This window comes from Lottia gigantea, assembly GCF_000327385.1.
Source record: "Lottia gigantea unplaced genomic scaffold LOTGIsca_14, whole genome shotgun sequence".
Taxonomy (NCBI): domain Eukaryota; kingdom Metazoa; phylum Mollusca; class Gastropoda; family Lottiidae; genus Lottia; species Lottia gigantea.
In genome coordinates, this window is record NW_008707617.1 from 3,208,693 (window position 1) to 3,221,212 (window position 12,520).

The window sequence follows — 12,520 nt, forward strand, 5'->3', positions numbered from 1 at the left end:
TGATCGCCATCCTATACAATTTAATTGAATGTGGTAAAAGCGAATGAAGAGGGGATAGGGTGGCGATGAGGCGTTCAAACATTTTACATAGGTGAAAACTGAGGGCTAAAACTCGTGGACATTTCCATCTTGTCTCAGTCGGGGACAATAACTGGCTCGTCAGAAAAACAGAACGTCCAACTCTTTCGAAATAACCTTAAAGCGGCGGGTTTCACATATTCCATGTCAAGACCTATAATACTCCTAGAAGAATATTTGCAAAGAAAAGAGCCTTCAAATATTGGCCCACGGATTAATGTCTTAACTCTCGGGACTAATGTAATGTTGTAGGGGAGGTAACATAATTAAACAAACTTACAGACTACAACAGTTGAGCCTCACGAAAGGGAGAAAGAGACCACAGTTAATGTAGGTAGGGAGATAATTCGGCTAAGTGCTACAGACAGACTACAATTAAAGACTTGTCCTACTTTCTGATTTTCTATTTATATGCGGTTTAATCACGATATGATTTTTCTCACAAGAATGCACAATTCTAGAATTGCGGTATGTTAGTTGCCATGAAGATTTATTCCCTTTTCTGTGGGTGCACTTCAGAATAGGGCTTCCCCTTCGAATGTTGTACCAGCTGTTATGCTTACTTTTCCAAATTCAAAATAAAACCCTGTATTTTCCTCCTGTAAGTTATGTCATATTTGGTAAAACATTGTAAATAGATTAAAATAATTTCTGGAATGAGGCCAACAGGACGTCATGACAAATTCTTGGTACAGTAAATCTTAAAGTTCCCATAAAACAAAATAGGAAATATCTAAAAATATTCTGTGTCTGTAATTTTTCTATATTGCTCTACAATCGATTTATTGAGCACTATTTTAACATTGACAATATCATGTACAGAGCATGTTCAGAATTAAAAAAAGAATGACCAAAATCTGTATCACAGAGGTTTCTTCTAACAATTAAAGATCCCTTAAATAATGAACTTATTGTAACAGTGTTACATGGCATGTTCTGCTCGAAGTGAAGTATTCTTCACACAAATTCCTGTTAAAAACACGAACATTTGGTTAACGATTATACTTTTCTTTATACAATGCCATTGATAGTATATATGGGTTCTTCTTGACACAATTGTTGTATAATATATATCATTTAGAGGAGATATACTTAAAAATTCACCTTAACTCCGGAACTGGTACTTTAAACAAGAATTATAAGAAAAAATGACCTTTGAAAAGTCGTTCTTGGGTGGATTCAAGTACAGATGGTGAAATAATCATCATATATACACTGGGATATTAAAATTGTGAGTTATTCTAATTTAGACGTGGCTAATTAATCTGATATTTAGTTGGAATAAGACTAGTATTTGGGTAAGTTTAGTTTTACTACAATAATCAATAACGTTACTAGGCTTATAGAACTGGCTCTTGGACCACTATTCCTATTTCAAGGCGTAAACAGAACTTTTGTTTCTGCCTATTGATGTTTTCAACTTTTGTTGGGCTATCTTGGATCAGAAATATTTCTTAATGTTGTGTTTTAAATGATTTATAATTGCCTCGTATATATATAGGCCTATTAATTTTTGGATTTATGAGCAGTATCTGTATGTTTAGATATCGTGCCCCAATAGAGCATTCGAACAACTTTCATTTAATTGATGTTGATTACACACATGCTTATTTGAAACCCATCGTTTTTTTTCTGATTTTCCAGAACACAAGATGAAGTTATTAGCTTTTCTCAGTGTTTTTATATTCAACACAGTTAGTTCACAATATCAAGGTTTTCAAGACAGACGAGGTTTGCTTTATTTTATTTTGCATATATAATAAGTCACAATAAAATAATCTTTAGTCAACACGAAGACAAAGGAGTAATCTAGCACTGGCCTTACATGTTATTATGATTTGGCAAAAACAAAAGTGCTGTCAATCGTCTCTATTCTAGTCAGGCGCAGGTCTGTAGGGCTTAAATGGACAGATGCGCCATTTTGGGGGGTTGATTTGAGTGTTGAATATGTAAATAGTCTTCAGAAGTACTAGAAATGAAACAAAATCGCCTTTAACTGCTTCAAACTAGGAATTTTACTCACTATTTCTATATATGTCTTTTCTATATATCACAGAGTATCTTAAAATGACGATTATTCTGGACACTCATGACTTTGAAGGCTCAAATTTCGACGGTGAGCTGCAATGAGCACTATTACTGATTGGCTCAGTTAAAAACTAGAGAGACTAAGGTTCGATTGGTCAAAAAAAAATGTCACTTTAAAACGGCATTCATTTCACTGCCAGTGACAGCTAATGTTCTTTTTGGATGATTAGATTTTTGTATGTGTTAATTTTAGAGAGATATTGTACATATGGTGATAATATGTACAGACATGGACAAGTTGTTACATTACCAAGAAGTCCTTGTGCTACATTCAGATGTGACTACAATACTTTACGGTTGATCACACAAGGTAAATCAAACCTTTTCAAAATTTACCGTTTTGAAAGAAACAGTCCCAAGATTGATTTGCCGAATCCACGAGCCGCAAAAAATCTACCATCGGAAAAGTTTCAAACGTTCATGACCTAATGGGTCACGATGTGAAACATTTACTAATGTTCCTCAGTATTGTTGAATTTCAGTTTTTATCATGTTTTTAGAATGTGTTGACAGAAAAGGACAGTGTAAACGTGTTGGTGAAAGATGGACAGAATCCTGCGTGTCCTATATTTGTCAGACTAAAAAACGAAACAACAGACAGGAGTACCAGGCTGTTATATCTAATATGCGTGAGTTAATTTTCTTTCGTTGTTTCAATGCCACTACATATAACACGTATTCTGGCTCCCAATAAACCTATAGTCTGCGATATCAGCTTCTGTTGGAAGCGGATGTTATTTTGTATGTTGGCATCAAGCAACCAACCAACTATCCTTTCCTAAGACTTGTACAATTGGAAAACTGTCATTTAAATGTCATAAATCAATATAAATATTTGTTTTTCAAGATATTTTAAAAAGAAAAAAAGAAATCTTACAAAAAATTTAACGTGATAAATACGGCGCTTTCAAAAGCAGCTTCACTATTATTAATGAGCATGTAGCTGAAATTGCTTCAGAGTTGCATTATAAAATACAAATAAATATTTCTTTATTTTAGTGTGTACTGATTCAAACGAGCAGTGTCGACAGCCTGGTACCCGCTTTCCATTTAGAATCGGCAGCAGGGTGTACAGATCCTGTACTTGTAGGACATGGCTCGATAATCTTACACAAAAGATCAAATATTTCTGTTAAATACATCTTCAAAATTGTGGTTGTAATATAATAAGAATAATTTGTTGTCTATTTTTCGAAAAAATAACACACACAGATTATAAAGACGCCAGGGATTATCTTCTTCCAACGTGCATTTTATTCTTTTGTCATTCATGTTGTTGAGTGATATTTGAACTCACCCGAAATGAGCTGCTTTTGATAAAGCCTTTAAAACTCGAGAATGTGGTAACGAGACAAGTCAATTAGTTTCTGCCACAAAACGATTTCCTTGGATAAGAAACAATGGTGATACCTTATGCATAGTATAAAACTCTCTTCCTTCTGTCGCTGATCTTCGTCCTTATGGATCGAAATGGAGAACCAACAAGTTCAAATAAACGTTTGAACTTTGGATAGGGGTAAAAATTGATGTAATTGTCAAAGAGATGCCTTTAAGCCCTAAATCACCAGCTGAATATTATATAACACAACGTATGAAGATTTGACTGGTATCTCTGCTCTGTTTACCGGCTTTGTTTTGCCAAATTCAATATTTGGGTAAAGATGAGATTTAATAAGGTATATCAATTTAGGTCCCTTCATAAGTCGAAAGAAACATCTTTAACCGACAAGCCCTTCATTCAAACGTGACAGTCAAGCCCAAGTATGATTCTGAGATTATTACTGATAATAACAAGTATACATACACTCAATTATGTATTGATATAATTATATAGATAAATTAAGCAATCATTTACCGGTCCCGCTAAGCTAATTATAGAATCATTTACTATTTAATTATAATATTAACCTTTACTTTATAGTATCACAAATGATTGCACCGCTTCCCAAAAATACCAGTCTTTTGATGCGTGAAAGGTTGCTGGGTTACTATTTTATGACGCTTGGCCACTCGGTCCATGTCCACTACATGTTATACAAAATAGTTTTCACAAGAATGTTCCAAACTTGTATACCCACTATTAAGCTGTACTATTTTGAAACGACTTCGACGTGGATTTCTTATGTGATGACAGCTATTCCCCAAATCACTTACCCTTGTATTTATTGTGGGCGTTCATTGTGAGGTTTAATTTTTCAACGACAGGTGTCTGTTGTCAGAATGTTATGTAGACTACTAAAGATGGTTTTCTCTGGTAAGAATGCTAACCTGACTAGCTCAATGACTGTTCTCTGTGGCTAGAATATGAACCAAACTAGTTCAATGACAGATATCTGTGGCTAAATAATTACTTACCAAACTAGTTCAATGACAGATATCTATGGCTAAATAATTACTTACCAAACTAGTTCAATGACAGATATCTATGGCTAAATTACTTACCAAACTAGTTCAATAATATTGAATATGCTGAAATATCAATCAAACTAGCTCAATAGCAGTTTTCTGTGGCTAGAATATCAACTAAACTAGTTCAATGAGAGATTTTTGTGGCTAAAATTCTAACCAAACTAGTTCAAGGACTGTTCTCTGTGGCTAGAATACTAACCAAACTAGTCGAATGACTGTTCTCTGAATATTATCCAGACTAATAATAATAATAATAATAATGATAATAATAACAAAATTAATAATAACGATAATAGTAATAATAAAATCCTCAATGACAAAGGTGAAAAAATTGGGCAAAACGCCTCTTTTACAATTTTGCCCTGTGGAATAAAATTTCTTATTTGCATTCATTACAATCCGACCTTTTAATTGTATATGATAATGCAGGGTTGTTACTTTGGAGTCTGGATCCAGTAAAAGTCACATCAATTATTCTGTAATAATTAAAAATAATGGACCTCGACGTTATAAAATAACATGTTAAAGGTTGAACATCTGTGATAGTTTCTAGAACTGCAGGATCAGACAGTCAATGTAAGTATAGAGGTTTCTATAAAATATTCATATTCTTACACTGCAATTGCCTCAAGTAAAGCTATACTATATATATGTCATCTGTATGTAACTGAAGCTATTGATTATTACATCTACCATGTAAAATCGCTGGAAGCTGTTCATTATAAAATATAAAGTATTTTGAGTATGATGATTTTCAAATTTGATCGATTCCGTAAAAATATGCATTGACTAATCGTGAAGTACGTCATACATTGATAATTTTAAGGGAAACTGAGTCTCTATCTGTCATTATATGCTTCATTATAGACACGTCAAAATGATAATGTTAATTGGTTTGCTGTTGATTATTGGTTTTGTTGCTGGGGAAGAGAGGAAAAACTTGGAAACGAAAGATGTCGGTAGGTCTTATCGTCGTCTTTTGTTGTGTCTTTGTATATGACGAAAGATATGGTATTTGCTACCCTTGCTAAAATATGAGCAATATCCAAATGACCAGTTAAAACAAATTCATTTAAAATATGAACTAGTCTTTGAATGAAATTATCTTCAGCGTGATTTCGTCATATTTCAGATAGTTTCTGTTTTGTGAATGGTCAGGTGTACCATCATGGTACAGAATTTAAAAGTGGTTGCACCACCTATTACTGTCATGGTGGTCAGCCAGTGTTACGGACAATAGGTATGGTATACTTTGCTGTTACCTATTTATTTCTGAATGATCGCAATTATATCATGTAAATTAAGTAGCGGGTAGATTATTCACATGCTTTCCAGTGTTTTTAATGTTTTTTCTTTCGGAGAATTATTTATATTCCGGTAAAGGAAGTATGGACAAAATGGTCACCATAAATAATTAAATGTTGTTAACTTATTAGATGGTCCGAGGTTAAGTTAAATTATAATTCATATATTCCTACACTATTAATTAAATAATTTTTTGTGGACTTCAGATCTTGTAGACAAGAACATTGAGGTTGATTCGATGTGTATCTTGTAAAACTCACATCTCAATTGTTTCGTTAGTGATTTTTTAATGATAAGCTTTGTTGAGGGTTGCTTCCCTTGAAGTTGTTCAAGCCACTGGATTTATTTCACGATGCTATAAAATGCCTTACACTTTCATTATTATATCTCGAAGTCATTCTTGTTTTAGGACTAATTTTCATTTCCTCTAATATCCTTTGAGTATCTTGACCAAATGTTTCACTCATCCAGAAAATATCTGTGAAGTCCTCTTTGTCGATGCATTGAGCAGACAGTGCTTTGGTATTCGTTTCCATCGTTTGCTTGTAATGGAATGTTAAAATAGCCATATAATTTCTCCGTCTTAAAAGAAAGGTATCAAAATAACAACGTTGAAAAATATCAACGAGGACAACAGACACTGTATACCCTTTCAATTCATGTTAATCACCCAGGTTGTTCAATGAATGGTCAATGTCATGACGAAGGTTCGCGATGGAGAGATCAGAACGGATGTTTTGAATATACTTGTTCCAGATCGGGATCAAATGCGTGGAGAATTAAACCCATTCCTTGTAAGTAAAAGACTTCTTTCTACATCTTGGAAATAATATACTACCTAGCAAGGTAAGATTGACATCAACAGACGACTAACAAAAACAATTTGATATTTCAGTGTACATGTACATGTATACATGTATATAGTTCTTTGCAATGTTCGTCCTTCCGTAATATCAGAAATGAAAGCCAAATCTTTCAATTTCTCACTTGTAAAGAACATGTGAATGTTTATGGTGACGGTTAGCAGGGCGTAATGATTAAGTAAGCAAAATGTAAGTAAGAAAATGGATTAATTGTCTAATGAATCTGTTGTAGTATGCAGAGGTAACAATGGAGAGTGCCATGATATTAATTCAAGATGGACAGATGACTGTGTGACGTTTCAATGTACTGGTGGACACAACTCCGCCTCAGCTTCAACTGTTGCTGTCTGTAAGTCCTTTGATCTTTTCCGAAAAAGTCACTTTTAACACCGGAATGAACTAATGAACCTTACGAAAACGTCCTCAGCCCATCAAACCAATCTTATGTGAATTCTTTAAGATGTTCTCAAAATGTTATCATACTGCTCTAAGGATTGCAGAGCATCGCTTATTAGTCGGAACCACATAATATACAACTGAATGTGCCATTTAGATCATCCGTTGACGTTTGACGTATACATTCGACTTATTTCATGTTCACATCTGTCTGTTTCAGTGTGTAGAGATATGCATGGAAAATGTCATCAACCTGGTTCAGTCTTTCCGTATGTTATGCGTGGTGTGCCCTACAGACATTGTGTATGCCAGAGAATGGGAGAAAATATTAAATACCAATGCCAGTATTAAATTAAATAAAATTTGTGAAGTCACAATCTTTTGCTTCATCTTTTGCGATTAGTTTCTTCCTACACTTATGCTCAAATCTATCCATATCATGGTCTCAATATCAAAGATTTCGTTCTAACATATCGAGTTTTTGGGTACTTCTCATCATAAAGACTAGTGTCAGATGTGACCAAATTCGTAGAAGTTATATTCATCATTGTCTGATGAGTTCAAGAAGATCGAACAACACACTATAGGCCAGATAATTTCATTAGGGTACGGGCACACGAACAGTCGTGTTCCCGCACTTTCACGACCAGATTATCGTGTTGCCGACATAAGTTGTCGCCAATTACTTTATCATCTGCAAGACCGTTCGTGTGTCCACACCTTTAGACGGAACAGAGGACTGTGTGACATATCAATGTACAAGTGGACACAACTCCCCCTCAGCTTCAACCATTGCTATCTGTAAGTTCTTTGAATGGCATTTAGTAAAGGATATAATGAAAAAATTCTCATGGATTACAATAAAGTTAGTAATTGTAATCCATAAGAATTTCATTATATCTGTAAGCTGTTTGATCTGTACCGAACAAGTAGCACTGGAATGTGACCCTGGCGCTTTTCGGTACATCTTACTTTAAATTCTGTAGTTGGATGTGGCTGTATTATTTTTATTATTGTCTGAAGTTTGGAAAAGAATGGAACTACACACTATGGGCAAGATAATCTCACAACTTTGGATGTTAAGGTTCGTTTAATCTTAACTAATTTGATAAGTGTCAAAATCCTGATTGTTTCACTATTCCTTAAAAGACGTTTTATATTTTCTGTGAAATTGGATTAGATTCCACAAAGCCATTGTGCTCTTTAGAAAACATACGCCCTATTTTAACTAGTTAACCAAAAGTCGTATATTTATTTGATATAACATGAACATGTTTATCGTGTCAAGGTTAATTGTATATAATTCTCTCGAAGCTTCAACTTCCGGAGGTCCGGAATTGACCTTGTTTCTAAACAAATTTGTTTTATACCAGTTACAATAGGGTAGTATATGGTGACTCCAAAAGGCAAATCTTGACCAGACCAAAAATGTTTGTAGTTCTATTGATATTGGTGCTCGAGGTGGTGTCAGCAGTCCCTCGCCAGAAAAGAGGTGGGTTTCATTTACAATTACATTTTTCTTCGGTGTTTGGATCCATTTTTCCGAAGCTTGTTGATACTGATTGGAATTTTTGACACTTATTCGAGCTTAAGTATTTGGACTAAATTCTGATACACCAAACTGAAAGATTAGATCGATCCCGTCTAACAGATCGGTTGTGGGATAATAACTGGTATGCATAGGATAGTATGATTCAAATGTGTATTTCTGAAATAAATTGACAGAAGACTGTGCAGAAGACAATAATGAATTTCTATTATGATAACCGCAATTATATATCGTAACATAATTATTCTTACGATTTACATTTCTGTATCAGGAATGTCTGGTTTGCCATAAAAGTTAAAATAGAATGTATATTTAGATGGACTTTGAATAAAAACTATTTTGTATAGTATATGTGTCGTTTCTTTCTCTATCAAGATTAAATTTCGTTGTAACAAATTATGTATCATCTTTTTGCAGGAACATTTTGTATAATGCATGGCCAAGATTATTCTCATGGAGAGAATTTTACTATTGCTCGTTCTGGACCATGTGTTGTATATAACTGTAATCATGGATTAGTTAGACCAATTCAATTAGGTATGTCCATTGTGGTTTCAATGAAGGAACTTATTCCGATAAACTATTTTATTAATTTGTTAGCTTCCGAGTTGTGAGGGTGGGTAATGTCCATAAACACCAATCTTTCATGTTATGCCCAGGTGCTATTATTTCACAGTAACCTACATACTTTTTCTCTTTGAATCACATCCAATAACGATTCGTAATTTAGCAACCACTATCTTTGTGTTTCAGAATGTAACGATGGATCTGGGGGATGTCATCCTCAAGGTACTGAGAAAGAATTCAACTGTAAAACTGCTATCTGTGCGGAGAGGGGTAACACCATTGGATTTTATGTCACTCATACAAGTAAGTATTGCATTATTCGTAATAAACTACTAAATATGACTTATAGCAATAGTAAAATTGATGAAGTTTGATAACTCAGAAATATGTTTTAGTATGCATATGAATGTTTGCAAAAACAGCATGAAGATACTTATATCAAAATTTATTTTAGAATGTCGAGATCCCAATGGTGATTGTCATACTATAGGTGAGACATGGATTAAAGATTGTCAGCAATTTGTTTGCAGAAAAACAGGTCCAAGCACTTTCCGTATTCGAACATTGGGAATACGTAAGTAATTTGCTGAAGATCCTAATGTTTTAAAGAAAATGTGTCTCAAATTCAAGGCGATCTTGAGAGGTGCTATTCTACAAGGAAAACCAGTACGTACTGTCCGAAACACCCACTGGCCTTCCAAATCTTTTTTCCTCTCCTAAAACTCTAAACTGAGTTTCCCGATTTTTTAAGTCCGACTTCGATCCAAACATAAAGTGATGCAATGCCAATGATGTCCGTCTTGTGATTGTAATACCGATTTTATTATTGTCTTACAGAATGCCAAGATGCCTATGGAAACTGTAAAAATTTTGGAGAAAGTTTTTCGTATGTCATCAATAACCAACTATACAGAGAATGTACTTGTAATTTACTTGGTACTAGGTTAAGATATGAATGTGCATAATTCGATTATGGGAAACTTTGGAATAGAAATATTGTTGGACAAAACTGTATTATCTTACCCAATTCATTTGTTATGAATAAAACTATAGTCACTGCTATGATTTAATGTCATATTCATGAAGAAATATTACCATGATGGTGTAAAGCAATGATTCAGATTCTTAATAATATGGTAAGTTTTTCACGCAAGGGTCAATTCAAGTACTGGTGATGTAAATTAGAAATAAGATACTACAAAATGCATAGATAAATAAATTGTGTAAATTTAGGCAAACAAAAACCAAGTGGTAATTCTACAATCCTTGTCATTTCCAGAAGAAAACGATTAAGTCATTTGCAACATAATATTTATTGGCAAATTAAGTAAACATTCTAGAAACCGTTAAAGGGAAGCAACACATTTTCTAACATTTGTATCTAGTTCTCATTTCATTACCATATTTATACTGTCTGCAAGTACATCTACTGCGGTATCTACCATTCTGAACGTGTGGGAACTTCTCTCCTGGTCGACGACAATTACCGTGGGCATCAACACATTCTACAAAGAGCATAAAATGGGGCGATTTCCAATTTAAGCAATATATCTTCGATCCAATGATGATAAGCACTGGATTTCAGCTGTTAGTCCAGCTTGGAATGATCGTGTGATTATCAATTGCTACATAATACACTTAGTTAATAATTATAATATTTTAACAAACAACCGCTTCAAAATAGCCAGTAATCTACGATATGATTTAAAGTATGTTTATTGTAAGATTCGGGGTCAAATGCCCTTAATTCCAAACTGATATTTTCGATTAAGATACCAAAACTATCCATGACAAAGTGTCTCAATGTACTGTACTTACTTGCAGAAACAGGGCTGGCAACAAATCGGATTCTATTCTTTCTGTCTCTTCTTCTGTCACATCTATAAGTTGTACAGTCCTCGTTCCAGGATCGGCCAACTTGATGACACCTTCCTTTATGTTTACATTCTGTTTAATGATATTAAAAAGATAGTTATATGTGGAGTGTCAAAAAAAAAATGCAAAAAAAAAAAAACGTTCAAAAAGGATCGATAACCAAAGAAAGATAATTGTAACATCCACAAAAAACGGAAAACACAATATACATTACACAGCGAGCATAATAATAGCAAATTTGGGATAGTTGTAGGAAGGATATACCATACAAACGCAATTTTTAACCTGGCCAGCTAATCGAGTTGAAACAATTTAATGACTGAACTACTTACGATCCTGCTCTTGTCTAACTCGACCGTTATTACATCTAAATATTGAACAGGAATCGGGATCTCTCTGTCCACGTCCGTTCATAATAATACGACCTTGATGGTAACAATAGTGGGCTGAAACAGAAAAAGATACAAAGTTTAGGTATTTGAAAAAATGTATCTTTTGAAACCACTGCTTGTATGAGAATGTCGAACGCAGATTTAATAAATAAGAATATTATAATATATATAATCCATCATATACATGTACATGCATCTTGTACCTATTTTTATATGAAACTTTTTTTCTAATAGCAACAAAATACAAGCACCAAATATCATTTCCGGAACATTTGAGTAACTACCTGATTTTTTCTCCAGATCGGCACCATCTTCCGGTTCAATGGCAGTAGCATCAATATCAATAGTTTCAACATTTTCTGTATTCTCAGTTTCTGTTGCCATGGCAACTGTCAGGAGTACAGTTGCTACCAAAAGTCGTAACATTGTTGTATCTGAACAATTATTTATTAATATTATAATGCAATAAATGGAAAATAGTTGCATCTTAATATACCTTCAACTTCAGATGCTAATAATCTTGATGGGAAACTACATGAAGGTGTGATAATCTGCAATAATTCTCAATTTTTAAATATCTTGTATATATTATACACTTAATTCCAGTTTAATTTGATAAGATTTCACAGAAATAAAAATTCACATTTGGTTTGTCTTTACGCAATGTGATATTCAATTAGTGACAGAAGGTACATAACTTGAAATAAATTGCAATAGATGCTTAAAGTGACAGATGCGCCATTTTGTTTACCAATCGCACGGAAATTTTTCAGTAATAGCGTTCACAGCTCGCCGTCCAAATTTGAGCCTTCAAATCCATATGTTTCAGACTCAGTCAACCCCCCAAAATGGCTATAAGTCCCTTTAAGACTTTTTTGTGTTGATCTTAAGAGATTAAATGACCATGGTGGTGGTTTTCAAATCAAGATAAGACATAAGTAAGATAAGACACATTGGATATTCAATAAAGAGTTATTTAAATGTACATTTTCAACCGA

The 12,520-nt window shown here is 33.8% G+C and overlaps 4 protein-coding genes across 4 annotated transcripts; 3 read left to right on the plus strand and 1 right to left on the minus strand.

The window, feature by feature from the left end:
• Nucleotides 1-1,303: 1,303 nt before the first annotated feature.
• On the plus strand, nt 1,304-3,344 carry LOTGIDRAFT_230686 (hypothetical protein). Its single transcript, XM_009049788.1, has 5 exons — nt 1,304-1,376; nt 1,723-1,809; nt 2,360-2,476; nt 2,667-2,795; nt 3,166-3,344. The coding sequence occupies exons 2-5, from the start codon at nt 1,731-1,733 to the stop codon at nt 3,300-3,302; spliced, it is 462 nt and encodes a 153-aa protein (XP_009048036.1). The 5' UTR covers nt 1,304-1,376; nt 1,723-1,730; the 3' UTR covers nt 3,303-3,344.
• A 1,783-nt stretch (nt 3,345-5,127) lies between these two features.
• Nucleotides 5,128-7,514, plus strand: LOTGIDRAFT_230687 (hypothetical protein). Its single transcript, XM_009049789.1, has 6 exons — nt 5,128-5,151; nt 5,443-5,534; nt 5,708-5,815; nt 6,555-6,674; nt 6,976-7,092; nt 7,360-7,514. Exons 2-6 carry the CDS (start codon nt 5,453-5,455, stop codon nt 7,488-7,490), a joined length of 558 nt encoding a protein of 185 aa, XP_009048037.1. The 5' UTR covers nt 5,128-5,151; nt 5,443-5,452; the 3' UTR covers nt 7,491-7,514.
• Nucleotides 7,515-8,567: 1,053 nt separating this feature from the next.
• On the plus strand, nt 8,568-10,317 carry LOTGIDRAFT_230688 (hypothetical protein; the record flags this gene model as incomplete). Its single annotated transcript, XM_009049790.1, has 5 exons — nt 8,568-8,631; nt 9,106-9,225; nt 9,442-9,558; nt 9,710-9,829; nt 10,093-10,317. The coding sequence occupies 5 exons, from the start codon at nt 8,568-8,570 to the stop codon at nt 10,218-10,220; spliced, it is 549 nt and encodes a 182-aa protein (XP_009048038.1). The 3' UTR covers nt 10,221-10,317.
• Nucleotides 10,318-10,623: 306 nt separating this feature from the next.
• LOTGIDRAFT_157586 (hypothetical protein) lies at nt 10,624-11,906 on the minus strand (the record flags this gene model as incomplete). Its single annotated transcript, XM_009049791.1, has 4 exons — nt 10,624-10,760; nt 11,074-11,202; nt 11,463-11,576; nt 11,807-11,906. 4 exons carry the CDS (start codon nt 11,904-11,906, stop codon nt 10,624-10,626), a joined length of 480 nt encoding a protein of 159 aa, XP_009048039.1.
• Nucleotides 11,907-12,520: the final 614 nt, after the last annotated feature.